The 26,586-nt window shown below is 42.4% G+C and overlaps 1 protein-coding gene across 1 annotated transcript in view; it reads right to left on the bottom strand.

Moving 5' to 3' along the window:
- Nucleotides 1–16,511: 16,511 nt before the first annotated feature.
- LOC128643970 (dual specificity mitogen-activated protein kinase kinase 7) overlaps nt 16,512–26,586 on the bottom strand; it is a gene marked incomplete at its 5' end in the record, with an annotated part of 50,192 nt that continues 40,117 nt past the window's right edge. Inside the window, 2 exons of the mRNA XM_053696736.1 lie at nt 16,512–18,945; nt 19,910–19,955. Coding sequence (XP_053552711.1) covers nt 18,808–18,945; nt 19,910–19,955 — 184 coding nt within the window. The remainder of the gene's footprint in view (nt 18,946–19,909; nt 19,956–26,586) is intronic.

Here is a 26,586-nt window from a genome sequence, read left to right as displayed (position 1 = left end):
CTTTGTGAAAATTCTGGGAGCGGTGGCTAAACCGAATGGAAGAGCCACAAACTGGTAATGTTTGTCCAGAAAGGCGAACCTCAGGAACTGATGATGAGATTTGTGGATTGGGATATGCAGATACGCATCCTTCAGATCCACGGTAGTCAAAAATTGACCCTGCTGGATTGTTGGTAAGATTGTTCGAATGGTTTCCATCTTGAAGGATGGAACTCTGAGGAACTTGTTTAATATCTTTAAATCCAGAATTGGCCTGAAAGTTCCATCTTTTTTGGGAACCACAAACAGGTTTGAGTAAAACCCTAGACCTTGTTCCCCGGAGGGGGCTGGGTTTATCACTCCCATCTTTGATAGGTCTCTTACACAATGTAAGAATGCCTGTTTCTTTATCTGGTCTGAAGATAAGCGAGACAGGTGGAACCTTCCCTTTTGAGGAAGTCTCTTGAATTCTAACAGGTATCCCTTGGAAACTATCTCTAGTGCCCAGGGATCCAGAACATCTCTTGCCCAAGCCTGAGCGAAGAGAGATAGTCTGCCCCCTACCAGATCCTGGTCCCGGATCGGGGGTTACCCCTTCATGCTGTCTTGGTAGCAGCAGCAGGTTTCTTGGTTTGTTTACCCTTGTTCCAGCCTTGCATGGGCTTCCAAGCGGGTTTGGGCTGGGCCGCGTTACCTTCTTGTCTAGCGGCAGTGGAGTTATTAGCCGGTCCGTTCCTGAAATTGCAAAAGGAACGAAAATTAGACTTTTTCTTAGCCTTAAAAGGCCTATCCTGTGGGAGGGCATGGCCCTTACCCCCAGTGATGTCTGAAATAATTTCCTTCAATTCCGGCCCAAAAAGGGTCTTACCCTTGAAAGGAATATTCAGTAACTTAGTCTTGGACGACACATCTGCCGACCAGGATTTTAGCCAAAGCGCCCTCCGCGCTACTATAGCAAAACCTGAGTTTTTTGCCGCCAATTTCGTTATTTGAAAGGCGGCATCCAATATAAAGGAATTAGCTAACTTTAATGCGTGAATTCTGTCCATGACTTCTTCATAGGAAGTCTCTTTCTGGAGCGACCTTTCTAGTTCTTCGAACCAAAAGGACGCCGCTGAAGTGACAGTAATAACACACGTAGCTGGTTGAAGGATGAACCCTTGCTGAACAAAAATCTTTTTAAGCAATCCTTCCAATTTTTTATCCATAGGATCTTTGAAAGCGCAGCTGTCCTCTATAGGAATAGTTGTGCGCTTCGCTAGTGTTGAAACAGCTCCCTCAACCTTCGGGACCGTTTGCCATGCGTCCCTTCTAGGGTCTACTATGGGAAACATTTTCTTAAATATAGGCAAAGGGTACACCTGGCTTCTCCCACTCCTTTTCCACTATGTTCGCTACCCTCTTAGGTATTGGAAAAGCGTTGTCGTGCACTGGGACCTCTAAAAATTTGTCCAATTTGCACAACTTCTCTGGTACTACCATGGAATCACAGTCATCCAGAGTAGCTAATACCTCCTTAAGCAAAGCGCGGAGATGTTCTAGCTTAAACTTAAATGCCACTAGATCAGGTTCTGCCTGTTGATAAATTTTTCCTGAGTCTGAAATTTCACCCTCAGACAGCCCTTCCCTCACAGCCAATTCCGATTGATGTGAGGGTAAAATAGATCAGGCATCGTCAGCGTCTGATTGTTCATCCTTTTTATCTGTATTTAAAACTGAACAATCACGCTTTCTCTGAAAAACTGGCAGTTTGGATAAAAGATTTGCTATAGAATTATCCACTACTGCTGATAATTGTTGCATAGAAATAAGCACTGGCGCGCTAGGTGTCGCCTGCGCGGGCAAAGCTGGTGTAGACACAGGAGGAGAGGATGTAGAGCTATCCCCACTACCTTCATTAGATAAATCATCTTGGGCAACATTATGAAAAATAACAGAGCTGTCCTGATTTTGTTTGGACGCTATGGCGCAATTATCACAAACACTCGAAGGGGGAACCACATTTGTCTCTATACACACAGAACAAAGGTTATCTGATGGAACAGACATGTTAAACAGATTTAGGCAGGCAAACAATGCAATAAAAACGTTTTAAAACAAAAACGTTACTGTCTCTTTAAATAATAAAATGACACATTTATTTCTGAATGTTCAAAAAACTATGAAGGCAATATCTGATTTTTCTGAAATTTGGACCCCAGTGTCTTAATGCTTAGAAAGTATTGCACAGCAAATATGGAGACTCTAGCTCTTAAAACAAGCAAACCGGAGCTAATTGTTGGATTTAACCGTTTTTACACACCACAATCCCAGCTACAGCCTTGCTGCAGCTTTTTACCTTCCTTAGGGGTCACCATTCACAGAAAAAAATCCTTTTGTAGTCACTTTCTGAACCACAGGACCCTCTCACATGAATCTGCATGCACTGCCTTGAAATTCAACTGCACAGCTGAAGTTCCAAGTGTATGTGAGCTTATAAAATATTTCAAATGGTATAATATTGTAATAAAAACCAATCGATTTAGCCCCTAACAGTGTTTACCAGCATAAAAAACAAAAAGGGGAAGCCTGTTATCTTTTTTGCTGAGGTGAAAGAAAAACAGAATTTATGTTTACCTGATAAATTACTTTCTCCAACGGTGTGTCCGGTCCACGGCGTCATCCTTACTTGTGGGATATTCTCTTCCCCAACAGGAAATGGCAAAGAGCCCAGCAAAGCTGGTCACATGATCCCTCCTAGGCTCCGCCTACCCCAGTCATTCGACCGACGTTAAGGAGGAATATTTGCATAGGAGAAACCATATGGTACCGTGGTGACTGTAGTTAAAGAAAATAAATTATCAGACCTGATTAAAAAAACCAGGGCGGGCCGTGGACCGGACACACCGTTGGAGAAAGTAATTTATCAGGTAAACATAAATTCTGTTTTCTCCAACATAGGTGTGTCCGGTCCACGGCGTCATCCTTACTTGTGGGAACCAATACCAAAGCTTTAGGACACGGATGAAGGGAGGGAGCAAATCAGGTCACCTAAATGGAAGGCACCACGGCTTGCAAAACCTTTCTCCCAAAAATAGCCTCAGAAGAAGCAAAAGTATCAAACTTGTAAAATTTGGTAAAAGTGTGCAGTGAAGACCAAGTCGCTGCCCTACATATCTGATCAACAGAAGCCTCGTTCTTGAAGGCCCATGTGGAAGCCACAGCCCTAGTGGAATGAGCTGTGATTCTTTCGGGAGGCTGCCGTCCGGCAGTCTCGTAAGCCAATCTGATGATGCTTTTAATCCAAAAAGAGAGAGAGGTAGAAGTTGCTTTTTGACCTCTCCTTTTACCAGAATAAACAACAAACAAGGAAGATGTTTGTCTAAAATCCTTTGTAGCATCTAAATAGAATTTTAGAGCGCGAACAACATCCAAATTGTGCAACAAACGTTCCTTCTTCGAAACTGGTTTCGGACACAGAGAAGGTACGATAATCTCCTGGTTAATGTTTTTGTTAGAAACAACTTTTGGAAGAAAACCAGGTTTAGTACGTAAAACCACCTTATCTGCATGGAACACCAGATAAGGAGGAGAACACTGCAGAGCAGATAATTCTGAAACTCTTCTAGCAGAAGAAATTGCAACTAAAAACAAACTTTCCAAGATAATAACTTAATATCAACGGAATGCAAGGGTTCAAACGGAACCCCCTGAAGAACTGAAAGAACTAAATTGAGACTCCAAGGAGGAGTCAAAGGTTTGTAAACAGGCTTAATTCAAACCAGAGCCTGAACAAAGGCTTGAACATCTGGCACAGCGGCCAGCTTTTTGTGAAGTAACACAGACAAGGCAGAAATCTGTCCCTTCAGGGAACTTGCAGATAATCCTTTTTCCAATCCTTCTTGAAGGAAGGATAGAATCCTAGGAATCTTAACCTTGTCCCAAGGGAATCCTTTAGATTCACACCAACAGATATATTTTTTCCAAATTTTGTGGTAAATCTTTCTAGTTACAGGCTTTCTGGCCTGAACAAGAGTATCGATAACAGAATCTGAGAATCCTCGCTTCGATAAGATCAAGCGTTCAATCTCCAAGCAGTCAGCTGGAGTGAAACCAGATTCGGATGTTCGAACGGACCCTGAACAAGAAGGTCTCGTCTCAAAGGTAGCTTCCAAGGAGGAGCCGATGACATATTCACCAGATCTGCGTACCAAGTCCTGCGTGGCCACGCAGGAGCTATCAAGATCACCGACGCCCTCTCCTGATTGATCCTGGCTACCAGCCTGGGGATGAGAGGAAACGGCGGGAACACATAAGCTAGTTTGAAGGTCCAAGGTGCTACTAGTGCATCCACTAGAGCCGCCTTGGGATCCCTGGATCTGGACCCGTAGCAAGGAACTTTGAAGTTCTGACGAGAGGCCATCAGATCCATGTCTGGAATGCCCCACAGCTGAGTGACTTGGGCAAAGATTTCCGGATGGAGTTCCCACTCCCCCGGATGCAATGTCTGACGACTCAGAAAATCCGCTTCCCAATTTTCCACTCCTGGGATGTGGATAGCAGACAGGTGGCAGGAGTGAGACTCCGCCCATAGAATGATTTTGGTCACTTCTTCCATCGCCAGGGAACTCCTTGTTCCCCCCTGATGGTTGATGTACGCAACAGTTGTCATGTTGTCTGATTGAAACCGTATGAACTTGGCCCTAGCTAGCTGAGGCCAAGCCTTGAGAGCATTGAATATCGCTCTCAGTTCCAGAATATTTATCGGTAGAAGAGATTCTTCCCGAGACCAAAGACCCTGAGCTTTCAGGGATCCCCAGACCGCGCCCCAGCCCATCAGACTGGCGTCGGTCGTGACAATGACCCACTCTGGTCTGCGGAATGTCATCCCTCGTGACAGGTTGTCCAGGGACAGCCACCAACGGAGTGAGTCTCTGGTCCTCTGATTTACTTGTATCTTCGGAGACAAGTCTGTATAGTCCCCATTCCACTGACTGAGCATGCACAGTTGTAATGGTCTTAGATGAATGCGTGCAAAAGGAACTATGTCCATTGCCGCTACCATCAACCCGATCACTTCCATGCACTGAGCTATGGAAGGAAGAGGAACGGAATGGAGTATCCGACAAGAGTCTAGAAGTTTTGTTTTTCTGGCCTCTGTCAGAAAAATCCTCATTTCTAAGGAGTCTATTATTGTTCCCAAGAAGGGAACCCTTGTTGACGGAGATAGAGAACTCTTTTCCACGTTCACTTTCCATCCGTGAGATCTGAGAAAGGCCAGGACAATGTCCGTGTGAGCCTTTGCTTGAGGAAGGGACGACGCTTGAATCAGAATGTCGTCCAAGTAAGGTACTACAGCAATGCCCCTTGGTCTTAGCACAGCTAGAAGGGACCCTAGTACCTTTGTGAAAATCCTTGGAGCAGTGGCTAATCCGAAAGGAAGCGCCACAAACTGGTAATGTTTGTCCAGGAATGCGAACCTCAGGAACCGATGATGTTCCTTGTGGATAGGAATATGTAGATACGCATCCTTTAAATCCACCGTGGTCATGAATTGACCTTCCTGGATGGAAGGAAGAATAGTTCGAATGGTTTCCATCTTGAACGATGGAACCTTGAGAAACTTGTTTAAGATCTTGAGATCTAAGATTGGTCTGAACGTTCCCTCTTTTTTGGGAACTATAAACAGATTGGAGTAGAACCCCATCCCTTGTTCTCTTAATGGAACAGGATGAATCACTCCCATTTTTAACAGGTCTTCTACACAATGTAAGAATGCCTGTCTTTTTATGTGGTCTGAAGACAACTGAGACCTGTGGAACCTCCCCCTTGGGGGAAGTCCCTTGAATTCCAGAAGATAACCTTGGGAGACTATTTCTAGCGCCCAAGGATCCAGAACATCTCTTGCCCAAGCCTGAGCGAAGAGAGAGAGTCTGCCCCCCACCAGAACCGGTCCCGGATCGGGGGCCAACATTTCATGCTGTCTTGGTAGCAGTGGCAGGTTTCTTGGCCTGCTTTCCCTTGTTCCAGCCTTGCATTGGTCTCCAAGCTGGCTTGGCTTGAGAAGTATTACCCTCTTGCTTAGAGGACGTAGCACTTTGGGCTGGTCCGTTTCTACGAAAGGGACGAAAATTAGGTTTATTTTTTGCCTTGAAAGGCCGATCCTGAGGAAGGGCGTGGCCCTTACCCCCAGTGATATCCGAGATAATCTCTTTCAAGTCAGGGCCAAACAGCGTTTTCCCCTTGAAAGGAATGTTAAGTAGCTTGTTCTTGGAAGACGCACCAGCCGACCAAGATTTCAACCAAAGCGCTCTGCGCGCCACAATAGCAAACCCAGAATTCTTAGCCGCTAACCTAGCCAATTGCAAAGTGGCGTCTAGGGTGAAAGAATTAGCCAATTTGAGAGCATTGATTCTGTCCATAATCTCCTCATAAGGAGGAGAATCACTGTCGACCGCCTTTATCAGCTCATCGAACCAGAAACATGCGGCTGTAGCGACAGGGACAATGCATGAAATTGGTTGTAGAAGGTAACCCTGCTGAACAAACATCTTTTTAAGCAAACCTTCTAATTTTTTATCCATAGGATCTTTGAAAGCACAACTATCCTCTATGGGTATAGTGGTGCGTTTGTTTAAAGTGGAAACCGCTCCCTCGACCTTGGGGACTGTCTGCCATAAGTCCTTTCTGGGGTCGACCATAGGAAACAATTTTTTAAATATGGGGGGAGGGACGAAAGGAACACCGGGCCTTTCCCATTCTTTATTAACAATGTCCGCCACCCGCTTGGGTATAGGAAAAAGCTTCTGGGAGCCCCGGCACCTCTAGGAACTTGTCCATTTTACATAGCTTCTCTGGGATGACCAACTTGTCACAATCATCCAGAGTGGATAATACCTCCTTAAGCAGAATGCGGAGATGTTCCAACTTAAATTTAAATGCAATCACATCAGGTTCAGCTTGTTGAGAAATGTTCCCTGAATCAGTAATTTCTCCCTCAGACAAAACCTCCCTGGCCCCATCAGACTGAGTTAGGGGCCCTTCAGAAATATTAATATCAGCGTCGTCATGCTCTTCAGTATCTAAAACAGAGCAGTCGCGCTTACGCTGATAAGTGTTCATTTTGGCTAAAATGTTTTTGACAGAATTATCCATTACAGCCGTTAATTGTTGCATAGTAAGGAGTATTGGCGCGCTAGATGTACTAGGGGCCTCCTGAGTGGGCAAGACTCGTGTAGACGAAGGAGGGAATGATGCAGTACCATGCTTACTCCCCTCACTTGAGGAATCATCTTGGGCATCATTGTCATTGTCACATAAATCACATTTATTTAAATGAATAGGAATTCTGGCTTCCCCACATTCAGAACACAGTCTATCTGGTAGTTCAGACATGTTAAACAGGCATAAACTTGATAACAAGTACAAAAAACGTTTTAAAATAAAACCGTTACTGTCACTTTAAATTTTAAACTGAACACACTTTATTACTGCAAATGCGAAAAAACATGAAGGAATTGTTCAAAATTCACCAAATTTTCACCACAGTGTCTTAAAGCCTTAAAAGTATTGCACACCAAATTTGGAAGCTTTAACCCTTAAAATAACGGAACCGGAGCCGTTTTGAACTTTAACCCCTTTACAGTCCCTGGTATCTGCTTTGCTGAGACCCAACCAAGCCCCAAGGGGAATACGATACCAAATGACGCCTTCAGAAAGTCTTTTCTAAGTATCAGAGCTCCTCTCACATGCGACTGCATGCCATGCCTCTCAAAAACAAGTGCGCAACACCGGCGCGAAAATGAGGCTCTGCCTATGCTTTGGGAAAGCCCCTAAAGAATAAGGTGTCTAAAACAGTGCCTGCCGATATAATTATATCAAAATACCCAGATAAAATGATTCCTCAAGGCTAAATATGTGTTAATAATCAATCGATTTAGCCCAAAAAAAAAGTCTACAGTCTTAATAAGCCCTTTTTGAAGCCCTTATTTACAATCGTAATAAACATGGCTTACCGGATCCCAGAGGGAAAATGACAGCTTCCAGCATTACATCGTCTTGTTAGAATGTGTCATACCTCAAGCAGCAAGAGACTGCTCACTGTTCCCCCAACTGAAGTTAATTGCTCTCAACAGTCCTGTGTGGAACAGCCATGGATTTTAGTGACGGTTGCTAAAATCATTTTCCTCATACAAACAGAAATCTTCATCTCTTTTCTGTTTCTGAGTAAATAGTACATACCAGCACTATTTCAAAATAACAAACTCTTGATTGAATAATAAAAACTACAGTTAAACACTAAAAAACTCTAAGCCATCTCCGTGGAGATGTTGCCTGTACAACGGCAAAGAGAATGACTGGGGTAGGCGGAGCCTAGGAGGGATCATGTGACCAGCTTTGCTGGGCTCTTTGCCATTTCCTGTTGGGGAAGAGAATATCCCACAAGTAAGGATGACGCCGTGGACCGGACACACCTATGTTGGAGAAATCATAGCCCTCTTAAACAGAAATCTTCATCACTTTTCTGTTATAGAGTAAATAGTACAAGCCAGTACTATTTTAAAATAACAAACTCTTGATAGAAGAATAAAAAAACTACAACTAACACCACAAACTCCTCGCCATGCCCGTGGTAGATGCTACTTGTTCAGAGCGGCAAGGAGAATGACTGGGGGGCAGAGCCAGAGGGGGAGCTATATGGACAGCTCTTGCTGTGTGCTCTCCTTGCCTTTCCCTGTGGGGGAGAACATTTCCCACAAGTAATGGATGACGCCGTGGACCAGACACACCAATGTTGGAGAAACTAGTATTACTGCTTTCCCTTCCCCTAATGGGGATACTGTCAGCCTTTCTGAGTTAACACAGTCTCTGCAGAAAAAAATGACTGAACATACCTCATTGCTGTATAGCAATAAAACGTTCCTCACACTGAAGTTTTCCTGTACTCCTCAGCTTCTGTGGGAACAGCAGTGGACCTTAGTTACAAATGCTAAGATCATCATCCTCCAGGCAGATATCTTCATTTATGTCCTGCCTGAGAGTAAATAGTACAACTCCGGTACCATTTAAAAATAACAAACTCTTGATTGAAGATAAAACTAAAACATAATTTATGCTTACCTGATAAATTCCTTTCTCCTGTAGTGTAGTCAGTCCACGGGTCATCCATTACTTATGGAATATATCTCTTCCTAACAGGAAGCTGCAAGAGGATCACCCAGCAGAGCTTGCTACATAGCTCCTCCCCTCACATGTCATATTCAGTCATTCGACCAAAGCAGACGAGAAAGGAGAAACCATAGGGTGCAGTGGTGACTGGAGTTTAATTAAAATTTAGGTCTGCCTTAAAGACAGGGCGGGCCGTGGACTGACTACACTACAAGAGAAATAATTTTATCAGGTAAGCATAAATTATGTTTTCTCTTGTTAAGTGTCATCCATTACTTATGGAATACCAATACCAAAGCTAAAGTACACGGATGAAGGGAGGGACAAGGCAGGAACATTAAACAGAAGGAACCACTGCCTGAAGTACCTTTCTCCCAAAAATAGCCTCCGAAGAAGCAAAAGTGTCAAATTTGTAAAATTTTGAAAAGGTGTTAAGCGAAGACCAAGTCGCAGCCTTGCAAATCTGTTCAACAGAGGCCTCATTTTTAAAGGCCCAGGTGGAAGCCACAGCTCTAGTAGAATGAGCTGTAATCCTTTCAGGAGGCTGCTGTCCAGCAGTCTCATAGGCTAAGCGTATTATGCTACAAAGCCAAAAAGAGAGAGAGGTAGCCGAAGCCTTTTGACCTCTCCTCTGTCAGAGTAAACGACAAACAGGGAAGAAGTTTGACGAAAATCCTTAGTTGCCTGCAAATAGAACTTCAGGGCACGGACTACGTCCAGATTATGCAAAAGTCGTTCCTTCTTTGAAGAAGGGTTAGGACACAGAGATGGAACAACAATCTCTTGATTGATATTCCTGTTAGTAACTACCTTAGGTAAGAACCCAGGTTTAGTACGCAGAACTACCTTGTCTGAATGAAAAATCAGATAAGGAGAATCACAATGTAAGGCAGATAACTCAGAGACTCGTCGAGCCGAGGAAATAGCCATCAAAAACAGAACCTTCCAGATAACAGCTTGATATCAATGGAATGAAGGGGTTCAAATGGAATTCCTTGAAGAACATTAAGAACTAAGTTTAAGCTCCACGGCGGAGCAACAGACTTAAACACAGGCTTAATCCTAGTTAAAGCCTGACAGAAAGCCTGAACGTCTGGAACTTCAGCCAGACGTTTGTGTAGAAGAATAGACAGAGCAGAAATCTGTCCCTTTAACGAACTAGCAGATAAGCCCTTTTCTAAACCCTCTTGTAGAAAGGACAATATCCTAGGAATCCTAACCTTACTCCATGACTAACTCTTGGATTCGCACCAATATAAATATTTACGCCATATCTTATGGTAAATTTTTCTGGTAACAGGCTTCCTAGCCTGTATTAAGGTATCAATAACCGACTCCGAGAAGCCACGCTTTGATAGAATCAAGCGTTCAATCTCCATGCAGTCAGCCTCAGAGAAATTAGATTTGGATGTTTGAAAGGACCCTGAATTAGAAGGTCCTGTCTCAGAGGCAGAGACCACGGTGGACAGGACGACATGTCCACTAGGTCTGCATACCAGGTCCTGCGTGGCCACGCAGGCGCTATCAGAATCACCGAAGCTCTCTCCTGTTTGATCTTGGCAATCAAACGAGGAAGCATCGGGAATGGTGGAAACACATAAGCCATGTTGAAGACCCAAGGGGCTGTCAGAGCATCTATCAGCACCGCTCCCGGGTCCCTGGACCCGTAACAAGGAAGCTTGGCGTTCTGACGAGACGCCATGAGATCCAGATCTGGTTTGCCCCAACGACGAATCAGTTGAGCAAAGACCTCCGGATGAAGCTCCCACTCCCCCGGATGAAAAGTCTGGCGACTTAGAAAATCCGCCTCCCAGTTCTCCACGCCTGGGATGTAGATCGCTGACAGGTGGCAAAAGTGAGACTCTGCCCAGCGAATTATCTTCGAGACTTCCAACATCGCTAGGGAACTTCTGGTTCCCCCTTGATGGTTGATGTAAGCCACAGTCGTGATGTTGTCCGACTGAAATCTGATGAACCTCAGAGTTGCTAACTGAGGCCAAGCTAGGAGAGCATTGAATATTGCTCTTAACTCCAGAATATTTATTGGGAGGAGTTTCTCCTCCTGAGTCCATAATCCCTGAGCTTTCAGGGAATTCCAGACTGCTCCCCAGCCTAGAAGGCTGGCGTCTGTTGTTACAATCGTCCAATCTGGCCTGTGAAACGTCATCCCCTTGGACAGATGTGGCCGAGAAAGCCACCATAGAAGAGAATCTCTGGTCTCTTGATCCAGATTTAGTAGGGGGGACAAATCTGAGTAATCCCCGTTCCACTGACTTAGCATGCACAATTGCAGCGGTCTGAGATGCAGGCGCGCAAATGGTACTATGTCCATTGCCGCTACCATTAAGCCGATTACTTCCATGCACTGAGCTACTGACGGGTGTGGAATGGAGTGAAGGACACGGCAAGCATTTAGAAGTTTTAATAACCTGGCCTCTGTCAGGTAAAGTTTCATCTCTACAGAATCTATAAGAGTCCCTAGAAAGGGAACTCTTGTAAGTGGTAATAGAGAACTCTTTTCCACGTTCACCTTCCACCCATGCGACCTCAGAAATGCCAGAACTATCTCTGTATGAGACTTGGCAGTTTGAAAACTTGACGCTTGTATCAGAATGTCGTCTAGGTACGGAGTCACTGCTATGCCTCGCGGTCTTAGTACCGCCAGAAGTGAGCCTAGAATTTTTGTAAAGATTCTTGGAGCCGTAGCTAATCCGAAGGGAAGAGCTACAAACTGGTAATGCCTGTCTAGGAAGGCAAATCTCAGATACCGGTAATGGTCCTTGTGAATCGGTATGTGAAGGTAGGCATCCTTTAGATCCACTGTGGTCATGTACTGACCCTCTTGGATCATGGGAAGGATGGTTCGAATAGTTTCCATTTTGAATGATGGAACTCTTAGAAATTTGTTTAGGATTTTTAAGTCCAAGATTGGCCTGAAGGTTCCCTCTTTCTTGGGAACCACAAATAGGTTTGAATAGAATCCCTGCCCGTGTTCCGTCCGCGGAACTGGGTGGATTACCCCCATTAGTAAGAGGTCTTGTACACAGCGTAGAAACGCCTCTTTCTTTATTTGGTTTGCTGATAACCTTGAAAGATGAAATCTCCCCCGTGGAGGAGAAGTTTTGAAGTCCAGGAGATATCCCTGAGATATGATCTCCAACGCCCAGGGATCCTGGACATCTCTTGCCCAAGCCTGGGCGAAGAGAGAAAGTCTGCCCCCCATTAGATCCGTTTCCGGATAGGGGGCCCTCTCTTCATGCTGTTTTGGGGGCAGCAGCAGGTTTCTTGGCCTGCTTGCCCCTGTTCCAGGACTGGTTAACTTTCCAGCCCTGTCTGTAACGAGCAACAGCTCCTTCCTGTTTTGGAGCGGAGGAAGTTGATGCTGCTCCTGCCTTGAAGTTACGAAAGGCACGAAAATTAGACTGTTTGGCCTTTGATTTGGCCCTGTCCTGAGGTAGAGCATGGCCCTTACCTCCCGTAATGTCAGCAATAATTTCTTTCAAGCCGGGCCCGAATAAGGTCTGCCCTTTGAAAGGAATATTAAGCAATTTAGATTTAGAAGTCACGTCAGCTAACCAGGATTTAAGCCATAGCGCTCTGCGCACTTGGATGGCGAATCCGGAGTTCTTAGCCGTAAGTTTGGTTAAATGCACAACGGCATCAGAAACAAATGCGTTAGCTAGCTTAAGTGTCTTAAGCTTGTTGATTATTTCATCCAATGGAGCTGAGCGAATGGCCTCTTCCAGAGACTCAAACCAGAATGCTGCCGCAGCAGTGACAGGCACAATGCATGCGAGGGGCTGTAAAATAAAACCTTGTTGAACAAACATTTTCTTAAGGTAACCCTCTAATTTTTTATCCATTGGATCTGAAAAGGCACAACTATCCTCCACCGGGATAGTGGTACGCTTAGCTAAAGTAGAAACTGCTCCCTCCACCTTAGGGACCGTCTGCCATAAGTCTCGTGTGGTGGCGTCAATAGGAAACATTTTCCTAAATATGGGAGGAGGGGTAAAAGGCACACTCTGTCTATCCCACTCCTTGCTAATAATCTCTGTAAGCCTTTTTGGTATAGGAAATACGTCCGTACACACCGGTACCGCATAGAATCTATCCAACCTACATAATTTCTCTGGAATTGCAACCGTGTTACAATCATTCAGAGCCGCTAATACCTCCCCTAGCAATGTGCGGAGGTTCTCTAGCTTAAATTTAAAATTGGAAATCTCTGAATCCAGTCTCCCTGGATCAGATCCGTCACCCACAGAATGAAGCTCTCCGTCCTCACGTTCTGCAAACTGTGACGCAGTATCTGACATGGCTCTCATCTCATCCGCGCGCTCTATCCTTAACCCAGAGCTATCGCGCTTGCCTCTTAAAGTGAATGTCAATTTTTTCGGTTTGTGTAATCTAGTTTTATAGAGATTCCTCAAATTAAGCATACCGCCACAATAAATTTTTAATAAAATGTGTATTTTATTTTTTATTTTATATATAGCATACCGCTCATTCGCTTACCCGCTCCTCCCACTCAATGATTCCTAATTTTCATCCATATTACGTAAACAGCGGTCCCACCCGCTGTTTACGTATAGGCACTGCGCGCTCCCGTGTCTATTTTCCATTGCGCATGCATTACTTCTGTTTACTCTGTATAACAATATAGTATTCATTGAATGAGTATTCATTCAATGAAAACTATCGTGAGTGGCGTAGGACAGGATCTCCAAAAAGAAAAAAAAATTCAATCAAGCCAATTTCAAATAAAAAAATATCGAGTGTAAGTCTTTTTTGAAGTTCTAATGTCTATTACTTTGCAACCGGCATATAATTATCAGCCTCCATTATTGCTAATGTACAATGTAAGATATATCTAACCTATATACGGAGCCCTTTCACATCCACTAATCCAAGCTTGACAATACAGAGGAAATGAAAGGACTCCGTATAAGAATGTATTGCTACCCCATGTTTGTTACTATTGCGCATGCGCAAAATGTAATGTGCACGAGCTTACAATAGATTAGCTCTGCACCGAAGACTAACGCATGCGCAATAAGGACTTATTACGTAATGAGAAGAGGGTGGGTCCCCCCGTGGTTAGAGCCGTTATTGGCTATTAGGACGTCAATCAAAAAGGTCAGCAACAGAGCGCGAATGCCGGGCGGAGGACGATTTAGCCGCAAACTGATATAAATTAATGAAAATAAAGGTATCCATTTAAAAACTTTAAATTTGATGAATGAAACTCAAGTTTTTTATTGATAATTGTTACACTGCTGTTAAGAACGAAGGCTGAGTTTACATTCACTTTAATTCTGGCAACTTAGATAATACTTCTGTCATAACAGTAGCCATGTCTTGCAAAGTGATTTGTAAGGGCCTCCCTGATGTACTTGGCGCCACAAAATCACGCACCTCCTGAGCGGGAGGCGAAGGTACTGACACGTGAGGAGAGTTAGTCGGCATAACTTCCCCCTCGTCGTCTGGTGATAATTTCTTTACATGTAAAGATTGACTTATTTAAAGTAGCATCAATGCAATTAGTACACAAATTTCTATTGGGCTCCACATTGGCCTTTAAACATAGTGAACAAAGAGATTCATCTGAGTCAGACATGTTTAAACAAACTAGCAATGAGACTAACAAACTTGGAAATACTTTTCAAAATTAATTTACAAGCAATATAAAAAACGTTACTGTGCCTTTAAGAAGCACAGAAAAACTGACACAGTTGAAATAACAATGACCAAAATAGTTATAGCAACCAAATTTTCACAGTAAATGTATTAAGTTAGCAAAGGATTGCACCCACCAGCAAATGGATGATTAACCCCTTAGTACCCAAAAACGGATAACAATTATATAATTAACGTTTTTCTCACAGTCAAATACACTGTCACAGGACTGCTGTGCCTGATTACCTCCCTCAAAATGGATTTTGAAGACCCCTGAGCTCTCTAGAGACGATCTGGATCATGGAGGATGAAGTAGACAGATTGTGACTGAATTTTTACTGCGCAAAAAAGCGCTAAAATAGGCCCCTCCCACTCATATTACAACAGTGGGGAAGCTCAGAAACGGTTTCTATGCAGAAAACAAAAATGGCCATGTGGTAAAAATCATGCCCTAATAAGTTTTATCACCAAGTACCTCACAAAAACGATTAACAAGCCAGTAAACGTTTTAAACATACATTTGAAAGTTATGTATTATTATTAATAAGCCTGCTACCAGTCGTTTTTACTGCAGTTAAGGCTCATACATTATTTCAGTATTAACAGTATTTTCAGAGTCAATTCCATTCCTTAGAAAAATACATTCAGTGTACACACACACATCAGCCTGATACCAGTCGCTATCACTGCATTTAAGGCTGAACTTACTTTACAATGGTATCAGCAGTATTTTCTCAGTCAATTCCATTCCTCAGAAAATAAATTACTGCACATACCTAATTTGTTGCAGGGGAGCCCTGCATGCTATTCCCCTTCTCTGAAGTTACCTCACTCCTCAGATGAGAAACCAGTGGATCTTAGTTACGTCTGCTAAGACCATAGAAAAAAACCCAGGCAGATTCTTCTTCTAATGCTGCCTGAGAATAAACAGCACACTCCGGTGCCATTTAAAAATAAACTTTTGATTGTAGAAATAAACTAAGTTAAAAAACACCACAGATCTCTCACAGCTTCCTTTTTAGTTAGGCTGCAAGAGAATGACTGAGTATGATATGTGAGGGGAGGAGCTATATAGCAGCTCTGCTGGGTAATTCTCTTGCAGTTTCCTATTAGGAAGAGATATATTCCATAAGTAATGGATGACCCGTGGACTGACTACACTTAACAGGAGAAACTAACAGCTTAACACCTCTTTCACTTTACCCTTCCTGCTTAGAGCCGGCAAAGAGAATGACTGGGGGGTGGAGTTATATAGACAGCTCTGCTGTGGGTGCTCTCTTCGCCACTTCCTGTTAGGAAGGATAATATCCCACAAGTAAGGATGAAACCGTGGACTCGGTACATCATGCAAAAGAAAAATAATTTGGCGATGAGCAGCCAGAGGGGGGTTAAGTAGAAAGATCAACTAAATAAAGGTACGTTTTATCACAGTCACTTAAAAATAAATGAATGATAGTCCATTTAATTTATTCCTTAGATACAGGCTAGTGTTTAAAAAACGCTAAGACTTACCATCACTTTAATGATTCAAATATATTAATAATCTATACCATCTGACGTACATTTGTAATTTTAAGCACTAAGCTCCCCAAATGATATTAAAGACCTGACAATATTTTCTTTAATTTGGCTGTAACAAAGATCATTTTAAAATGTTGCCGTTACAAAAAAGAAAAAATAAATAAATAAATATGTTACACACAAAATTTGTAGCAGAGTTTATTTCAAATGCGGCCCTTCCACAGGGAGCCAGTCGGACACCATGCAACAGAAACAGAAGATAGGATACGCTGAAGCAGAAGGAAAGAGAAAACAAAATAGAAAAACACACGCGCACACACACACACACTTATTTGCAGAACAGCAGTGTATCTCTACAGCACTGTGTAAAATGTAATTACAGACATCTAAAACCGGTGGGAAATTCCCCTGTGAACCAACAACCTCTCCCACCCAATAGCTTTGGTACAGTCTTGTTTAACTCCTCCCAGCAACTCATCCACCAACGGCCCTAATCCATACATAGGGCAGGGGCAGTTGCTTATTGATCTGTCAATTAACGGATATAATGCATTAAAACTGCATATTTAGACCCATTTAACAGCTCTGTAGTGTTATTTTATAAACCACTGTCCTGTCAGAACATCCATAATTTTATTCTAACTAACCTTTTTTAAATAAACTGTTGTGTTACTCTTAATACTTTGAAAGAACATCCAAAAATCATTTAATCCAGTCCATTACCTGGTAAGTATTCCCCATCATTTGCAACAACTGGTAAGAACACCAATCTCACCTCACCTGCCTTCTTCATATTTTACACATTTCCAGGTTGTATCAAAAGTAAATAAATATTTATGCAATGCTGCTGCACACCACTGCTGTCGTTACTTATGCAGATATGAGGAATTTGATATAGGACATCACTAGTTCTGGGTGTTAAGTCCAAAATATAGTCTTCCCAACACATCCACATTATGTAGACTGATGGGAAGATGGAGACCTGGGCTCTTAAAGTTGTTTCACATTAAATCACAGGTTTAACTTGTAAATAGCGTTTTTCAACAATCTAATACTTGCATCTCTATTGTTTATGATGGGTAATTTGTAACATACCTTCCACGCAAGGCTGATGTAAATAAGATTACAGGTCTTTGCTTTGTAGTTTTATAAACTGTCTTTCTATTTTGTACTTGTACAGCAAGATCTTCCAGTAAATGCCACTGCTACTGCTGAACCTCTCTGTGGTGGTGGCAAACTCAGTTCTTACGATACAATTTCTTATTTGTATGCTTCTGTCTGAACAAATACATTGTGACGAACCAGATGAGAATACAAAAACTGGAACCAATACGTAAAATAGCATATCAGTCCATGAGCTTTCTTTTTTTACACACTCCCTCTTACTACCCTTTGCAAAATGGATTACTAATTTTTTTTTACAGTTGACTGTCAGGTACACAATAGTTTTTGAGTGCAAACTTGTTCATAATAACCTTTGTTGTATTAAATGGATTTTAGGCAAAATAAAATTAATAGATTGCTAAACCTTTGCATTCTGTTACAAATACTATGAACATGACATGCCCCTTGAAACAGACTGCTGCCATAATATGTAAATTGAAGTCAAATCAAAATGTAAAAGTTTTATAATAGAGAGCTAACACTGGGCTTTGGCTTCTCCCTCCACCCTAAGATCCGAGTACTAAAAGTACATTAGGAAGAAATAAGGCTGCCACTCTTTCTAAAATGAAGGAAATCAAATAGAAAAAAGTGCTGGTATAAAGTGTCTATAGGGGGAAAGAAACTAGAAAAGATCTACCGGGAGGTAAGTGAGGTACAATGGTTTCCAGATGAGGGAACTATTAACAGGTATCTCCACCCAAAAGTATCAGAGTTTCAATGGAAACAGTGACAACCTTAGGGTGGATTACAGAACATGCATACAAAACTTACAACTGATCTGTATTTAAAAATCAGCATGTGAAGGCAAAAGGTTTTAAAGAGCAGTTCCGGCAGAGAGGGGCCTCCAAACTTTAAGTCTCTCAAGCCAAACATAATTGTTCAACTTGACATTTTCAATCTTTGTAAGAGGGGTAGCTGAAGAATTGATGCAAGGTTTGATTGAATGATTAACATCCAGAAATATCCTCCACAGAAACTGAGATGGATGGGGTGGTCCAACTCTGATGCAGAGTCTATAGGTAAGAGAGCAGTATGGGACTGCTTTTAACTCAAGAGGTGAGGAATATCTCAATATGGAGTCTTCTGGATAATGTGAGTAAATCCCCCTCATCACATGGTGCAACGTTTTAGGATAAGAGGAGGAAAAGAGCAAATTCCAACTATAGACCTTGTGAGGAAAATCTCCTTTCTGATGACATGTTCAGAAACACAACTCTACATGTCACATTATGCAAGGACTTCCATTACAAAGTCTTAGCAAGCCAGGTCTTCACGTTATGGTAGGGGAGGGGGAAGTCCTGCCCTCCCTCCTGGACGCTACCTGCTAAAGAAGGGCAGGTTTTGGGGACTCAGAAGGGTGCTGCTCCTGGGAGACTCTGTCTGAGCCATGACGTCCTGAAACCATGAGGCCACATCTACCTCACGCGTTTCATACTGACGCAGGAATGGGTGTTCCTAGTGAGATACAAAAAATATAAAAAATAAGAAATTGTCGCTATCAATGTATGAAATGTTTAAGAATAGAACATGTAATGATAGCAGTTTCAAACTATAAAAATTCCATCAAACTATAAAAAGTCCACCCAAGAGTTGGGTAAACTACTAAGAGATTATCAAATTAGTAGTAATTATGCTTCTACATCAATAATTTATAATTTAATAGAATTATACAATTATAGTACAACACCAAACTGTTCTATATTTAAAAACTTTTTATAATAAAATATTGATTATTCACTTAGTCTCAATACAGGTCAGTTATGTAGTTATATTCAAATAAAAATGTAGACAGTAAGATAATATACAAATGAATGTTGTTCCATACATGGCCAAAGCAAATGAGGTGTAGTGTCTAATACTTTTAAACGGACAGGAAACCCCAAAATCTCTCTTTTATGATTCGGATACACCATACAACTTCAAACGACTTTCCAATTTACTTCTATTATCAAATTTGCTTCGTTCTCATGTTATCCATTGCTGAATGAACAGCATTGCACTATTAGCAGCTAGCTGAACACATCTAGTTAACCAATCACGAAAGACAAATGTGTGCAGGTACCAATCAGCAGCTAGCTCCCACTAGTGTAGGATATGTACATATTGATTTTCAACAAGGGATACCAAAAGAACAAAAACCATTTAAAATAGATGAGAATTTAACAAAAAGGTGTCTTATTACCTGCTCTATCTAAATAACGCAAGTTTCATTTGGACTTTCCTATCCTTTTAAAGTGCACAAGGAAGCTAAAGTAAATCATACATATGAGGGTGCATATTATCAGGATAGGACAGGCTTTTTACCATACACTTCATCCCCTGCTTGGGATTTAATTATCAGTATACTATGCATAGTACAGGAAACTTATTTTTGCTCATTAATTTAAACGTACACAATTTGTTCTACCAACATACTCACCAGCAGCTTATTATACTTTGGCCTCTTTCTGTGATCTTTTGTTAGACTGGAAAGAAAACCAGATAGTAGCAAGTTACATGAAATACACCTCAGGGGAATCCAATAATATAAATGGACGCTGTACTGTTACCCTTAAACATGTTTCCAATTACTTATTATGCCAGCTGCAGAATATTAAATGTATGGGAAATTGCTGTTTTTTTATTTTGTTTTTGTTATTATAGAAAAATAAATCTAAGGTTTTGCTCATTTAAAATATCACTCATTGTCCTTAAAGGGACATTAAACCCAAAACATTTATTTCATGATTCAGACAGAGAATACAATTTTAAACAACATTCCAATTTACTTCTATTATCTAATTTGCTTCATTATTTAGATATCCTTTATTAAAGAAATAGCAATGCACATGGGTTAGCCAATCGCATGAGGCATCTATGTGCAGTCACCAATCAGCAACTACTGTGCATATCTAGATATGCTTTTCAGGACAGAATATCATGAGAATGAAGCAAATTAGATAGAAGTAAATTAGAAAGTCGTTTTAAATGGTATTCTCTATCTGAAATCATGAAAGAAAAAAATAGGGTTTAATGTCCCTTTAAGGACATGCCATTTAAAATGGCTGAGTCTACCGGAATAGCAAGCTCTTGTGTTCTTGTTCTTTACAAAAGGACCAATAGTTAGGTATTAAAATGTAAATTATGGGTGGTAGGTTCAATTAGCTATTTCATATACAAAAATTTGCCACTCATAATCTGGATGTTGATTTCTGCTGGATCTGGTTTACATAGTCTTTCTAGAGAATACTGTAGTATTTTATTTTGGCATAGGTGGTGGTATTAACAGGCAAATTAAGCGATTTTAAAATTACAAAATAAAGGTACATACGTTGTTTACAAACAAACCCTTGGTAAATATGAGCAAAAAAGGCTGTGAAAAAAAATCATGCTTACCTGATAATTTTCTTTTCTTTTGACTGGGAGAGTTCACAGCTGCATTTATTACTTTTTGGAATTCAGAACCTGGTCACCAGGAGGCGGCAAAGACACCCCAGCCAAAGGCTTAAATACCTCCCCCACTCCCATCATTCCCCAGTCATTCTGCCAAGGGAACAAGGAACAGTAGGAGAAATATCAGGTGAAAATGCCAGAAGAATAAGCAAAAAACATGTCTGCCTCCCATAAAAGAACGTGGGAGGGGAGCTGTGGACTCTCCCTGTCAGAAGAAAAGAAAAATTATCGGGTAAGCATAATTTCCGTTTTTCTTATTAAACGGGAAGAGTCCACAGCTGCATTAATTACTTTTCGAAAAACAATACCCAAGCTATAGAGGACACTGAATGCAAAAAAGGGCGATAGACAAGGCGGCCCATTCGAAGGGCACCACCGCCTGAAATTACCCAAACCAATAAACAGCTGCTGTACCGAGCAGAACAAAAAGGACAGAAAGGACTAAGTAACTGCCCAACAGGTAAATCCAGCAAATCCCAGATAGAGACCGATAAAAGGCACTAGATTATACAGAGCACAAAACTCCCGAGAAGACAAGTCCTGCTGGCTCCAAGACCTTACCAATTCTACATATTCACAGAAGGAAAATATTCAACAAGAGATCTAAAATCTCAGCAACTAGGGTAAAAAAAGGAACCCCAGCAAAATCGAGTGCAACCACAGTTTGCAGAAAAAAAAAAAAAAAAAAAAGAATAGAGATAAACTCCAACAACCTACCAGAATTAAGATAGGGGGGGAAAAAAACTACCCCAGTTTGGTGAAAGTCCAAAGGACCAAGATTCGATCCAAAGACAACCCTGAAGACGGAAAAGAACCCATAACTCACACAGAGTGCAGTCTGCACTCATGAAAGAGCTATCGCAGAATAAGCTGATATTCCCCAGAACTGCCAACAATTAGCAGCATAAGCACTTATCGTGCTCCAGATGGAGCTCCCAGCTAACACTCTGCCACACAAGACTAGTAGACATCAGCCACGAACACTAGCCTATCAAATTAGAAACTGCACCAGGAGACTCCCACAGAGGGAACCCTCCGGAAGTGCAGAAACTCACTCCCTTACAAAAATAGGGAAGCAGAAAAAACATGCTGAGTAAAAACTCCTCTAATCTCCACCTAGAGAGGGATCACAAGATCTGCAGAAGAACACAGTCAAAACTCAACCGATCCATAGACCTCAGGCTGAAAAATGGAAAACCAGCCCACATCTGGATTCAAACCAACAACTCAAGTTGCCAAGCCCCAAAAACCCACCAGGTTACATGGGCTACTTCCTTGAGACAAAGGTCCAGCACCAAAAAACGCCTGGCATGTCTAAAGATAGGGAAATAAATAAATCCCCGTATTACGCAGAACTCAAGAGTACTAAACGGTAACAAAGGGTAGGCAAACCCTGACCATAGGTAACAAGCTTGGCATACTGAACCACCAAGCCGGAACAGAACGTAGTACGATCCTGGGTTCCAGAACCCAGACCTAGATTCCTTTACTACAGGAAGGTGAACTCCCAGACAAAGGGAGACCACACACTGACAAAACAGTGTGAACACAGTACCAGAATCCGACCACAAGGTCGAGGGACCCCCGTCCGAGCATTAGGCAGACACCATGCTATATCTCACTCCCCCTAAGGGGAGGGAAATGAAAAGACACCTGCTCACCCACCCACAGGTAAGGAGCATGTATCATCGAAGAGATGGCAAAACAGAACCCGCTGAAGGGCACCCTCCGGCTGTAACAGACGGTCCAGGAGCCAGACAGCCAGCGAGCCCACCTATAATAAGAGATCAATCTCCTTCTTGCTAGGCAGCTAACAAGCCATTAAGCCCTTCTCAAGTCTCCACCAGAAGGAGCAAGCAGAAGACTCAACCTTAAGGGCTGAATCACTCGGGATCCGACTAGGAAGTCAGGCCAGATATCCTAGCCAAGACCAAACAACCGGGCACCCAGAAACCAGAGACTGGCACATACTAGGAACCCCTGAGGAACCAAAGGTATACCCTAGAAGATGCAAGTACAGCCCATCCAAAGGCCCTAGGGGCACTGGACGTTCACTGAGCATCCCAGATACAGAAAATATACTTTTCCAAAATTCAAGAGACAATACCCTCCAGACCGACAGTTAAGAAGCTGCCAATAAAAAGCACACCTCTGCAACAAAGGCTGCAAAAATCAGAATCGATCCAACTGGGTCCAGCTCCCGTTAACCCCCCAGGACCAAGGGACAACAGGATGACAAACATTGATATCATAAAAACAACATATCAACTGATATGATGTAAGAAAAGGGTAGCTCCAGTGCCACCAAAGAGATCAATGCAATGTCTATAGTCCCCAAAAACATGGGAGCAGACGAGAAGCAGAATGAGGAAGAAAGGCAGACAAAAATGCCCGATCTTCCAAAACCGATGACCCACCAATCATTCCCAGACAAGGGAAAAAGGAAGTCTAAGACAACTCGCTCCTTATGGAAGAAGTACCGAGGTCAAGAATCTCAAAAAGAGTAGATCAATAAAATAAATAAAACAACCACAAAAACAACAACAACCACAAAAACAACAACAACCACAAAAACAACAACAACCACAACAAAAACAACCAGGTACTCCAAGTTAAGGAGATGTCTAAAACTCCAGTCCAAACGGAAATGGTGAGAACTAGCTCTGAGGTCAAAGACCTTCGGAGTGCTTCTTAGCAGGATCCGTCCAGGCCCAACAAACAGGACCAAGAGGACTGAAAAAAAAACCTTGATGCCCCACCCAAAAAGAAGCAACGAGAACCAGTCTGACGTCAAACGAAAAGGCCTCTCTTAGCCCCGACAAGGGCAGAGTTTTAAAAAAAAAAATGAAACTCATGGAGTTCCTCTTCCTTGCAATCCCTATTCACAGGGAATATATTGTGCTGAAGGAGGAACCCAAGCATAATAAACATCTTGTCTGAGATAAACTAAATATCGCAGCACCATGTGGATGGTATAGACCCTTAATGAACAGAAACCAGCGCCATACCAGGACCAGCCTGCTACAGAGGGCATTCCGGAACTGAACCAGGTCACAGAAAATTTGAAACCCTAGAAGGGATCGATAAAACTTAAGACTATGTAATAAAAAAAAATACATTGTAACCGGATCAACGAAAAAGAGGGCAGCACTCACAGGTGAACGCCCAAGAAAAAAGGAAATTTATGCTTACCTGATAAATTTGTTTCTTTTTAGATACAATGAGTCCACGGATTTCATCCTTACTTGTGGGATATCGCCTCCTGGTCAGCAGGAGGAGGCAAAGAGCACCACAGCAGAGCTGTATATATAGCGCCTCCCTTCCCTCCCACTCCAGTCATTCGACCAAAGTTAGGAAGAGAAAGGAAAAGCCAAGGTGCAGAGGTAACTGAAGTTTAACCAAAATAAAGACCTGTCTCATAAAACAGGGTGGACCGTGGACGCATTGTATCTAAAAAGAAACAATTTTATCAGGTAAGCATAAATTTCCTTTTCTTTTTAAAGATACGAGTCCACGGATTTCATCCTTACTTGTGGGATACAATACCAAAGCTATAGTACACGGATGAAACAAGAGGGACAAGACAGGGAACCTAAACGGAAGGCACCACTGCTTGAAGAACCTTTCTCCCAAAAATAGCCTCAGCCGAGGCAAAAGTATCAAATTAGAAAAAAATTGAAAAGTGTGAAGAGAAGACCAAGTTGCAGCTTTGCAAATCCGTTCAACAGAAGCATAATTTTTGAATGCCCATGAGGAAGCAACGGTCCTAGTGGAATGAGTCTTAATTCCTTCAGGAGGTTGCTGTCCAGCAGTCACATATGCAAAACGGATGATACTCTTCAGCCACAAAGAAAGAGAGGTAGCCGTCGCTTTCTGACCCCTACGTTTACCAGAAAAAAAAACACAAACAAAGAAGATCATTGACGAAAATCCTCAGAAGCTTGCAAGTAGAACTGTAAAGCATGGACTACATCCAAAATATGTAGCAGACGTTCCTTCTGAGAAGGAGGATTAGGACACAAGGATGGAACAACAATTTCCTGATTAATGTTCTTGTGTGAAACAACCTTTGGAAGAAAATCAGGTTTAGTGCGTAACACCACCTTATCCGCATGGAAAATAAGATAAGGAGAATTATATTGTAATGCTGAAAGCTCTGATACTCTGCGAGCAGAAGAAAAAGCAACCAGAAACAAAAAACTTTCCAAGATAACTTAATATCTATGGAATGCATAGGTTCAAACGGAACCCCTGGAAGAACTCCAAGAACTAAATTTAAACTCCAAGGAGGAGCAATTGGTCTAAATACAGGCCTGATTCTAGTCAGAGCCTAACAAAAAGATTGAACATCTGGCACATCTGCCAGACGCTTGTGTAACAAAATAGAGAAAGCAGAAATCTGTCCCTTTAAGAAACTTGCTGATAATCCATTCTCCAATCCTTCTTGGAGAAAAGACAAAATCCTGGGAATCCTAACCCTACTCCATGAGTAGCCCCTGGATTCACACCAATAAAGATATTTACGCCATATCTTATGGTAAAATTTCCTAGTAACAGGCTGACGTGCCTGAATTAAAGTACCTATGACCGAATCAGAAAAACCTTGCTTAGATAAAATTAAGCGTTCAATTTCCAAGCAGTCAGCTGCAGAGAAACTAGATTCGGATGATGGAAGGAACCCTGAATGAGGTCTTTCCTCAATGGGAGCTTCCACTGTGGCTGAGGCGACATGTCCACCATATCGGCATACCAAATCCTGCGAGGCCACGCAGGGGCGATGAGGATCACCGATGCCCTCTCCTGTTTGATCCGAGCAATCACCCGGGGAAGGAGAGTAAACAGGGGAATACATAAGTTAGGCTAAAAGACCAAGGCACTGCCAAGGTATCTATCAGCTCGGCCTGGGGATCCCTGGAACCGGAGCTGTATCTCAGAAGCTTGGCATTCTGATGAGATGCCATGAGATCCAACTCCGGCCTGCCCCATCTGAGAATCAGGTTGGAAAATAACTCCGGATGGAGATCCCATTCTCCCGGAAAAAAATGTCTGTCTGCTCAGAAAGTTTGCTTCCCAGTTTTCCACCTCTGGGATGTAGATCGCTGACAGATGGAAAGAGTGAGACTCCGCCCACTGTATTATCTTGGTTACTTCTGTCATCGCTAAGGAACTCCTCGTTCCTCCCCGATGATTGATGTAAGCTACCGTCGTTATGTTGTCCGACTGTTATTTGATAAATTTGGCCAAAGCCAACTGAGGACAAGCCCGGAGTGCATTGAATATTGCTCTCAACTCTAGGATATTGATGGGAAGGAGAGACTCTGCCTGGGTCTATACATCTGTTGTCACTATTACCCATGAGGGTCTGCGGTAGCATGTCCCCTGGGATAGATGATCCAGCGACAAACACCATAGAAGAGAGTCCCTTGTCTCTTGATCTAGATGTATTCGAGGAGACAAATCTGAATAATTCCATTCCACAGCCTGAGCATGCTGAGCTGCAGAAGTCTGCGGTGAAACCGAGCAAACGGTATGATTACCATAGCCGCCACCAACAATGCGATCACCTCCATGCACGGAGCCACTGACTGCTGAAGAGTGGATTGAAGGCTCGATATGTATTCTAGAATCTTCAATTTTCTGGCCTCTGCCAGAAAATTCTCATGG

The sequence above is a fragment of the Bombina bombina genome, unplaced genomic scaffold (genome assembly GCF_027579735.1).
Source record: "Bombina bombina isolate aBomBom1 unplaced genomic scaffold, aBomBom1.pri scaffold_583, whole genome shotgun sequence".
NCBI classification, from domain to species: Eukaryota; Metazoa; Chordata; class Amphibia; order Anura; family Bombinatoridae; genus Bombina; species Bombina bombina.
Note: the sequence above shows the minus strand (reverse complement) of the source record. Positions and strands in the feature narration are given on the sequence as shown.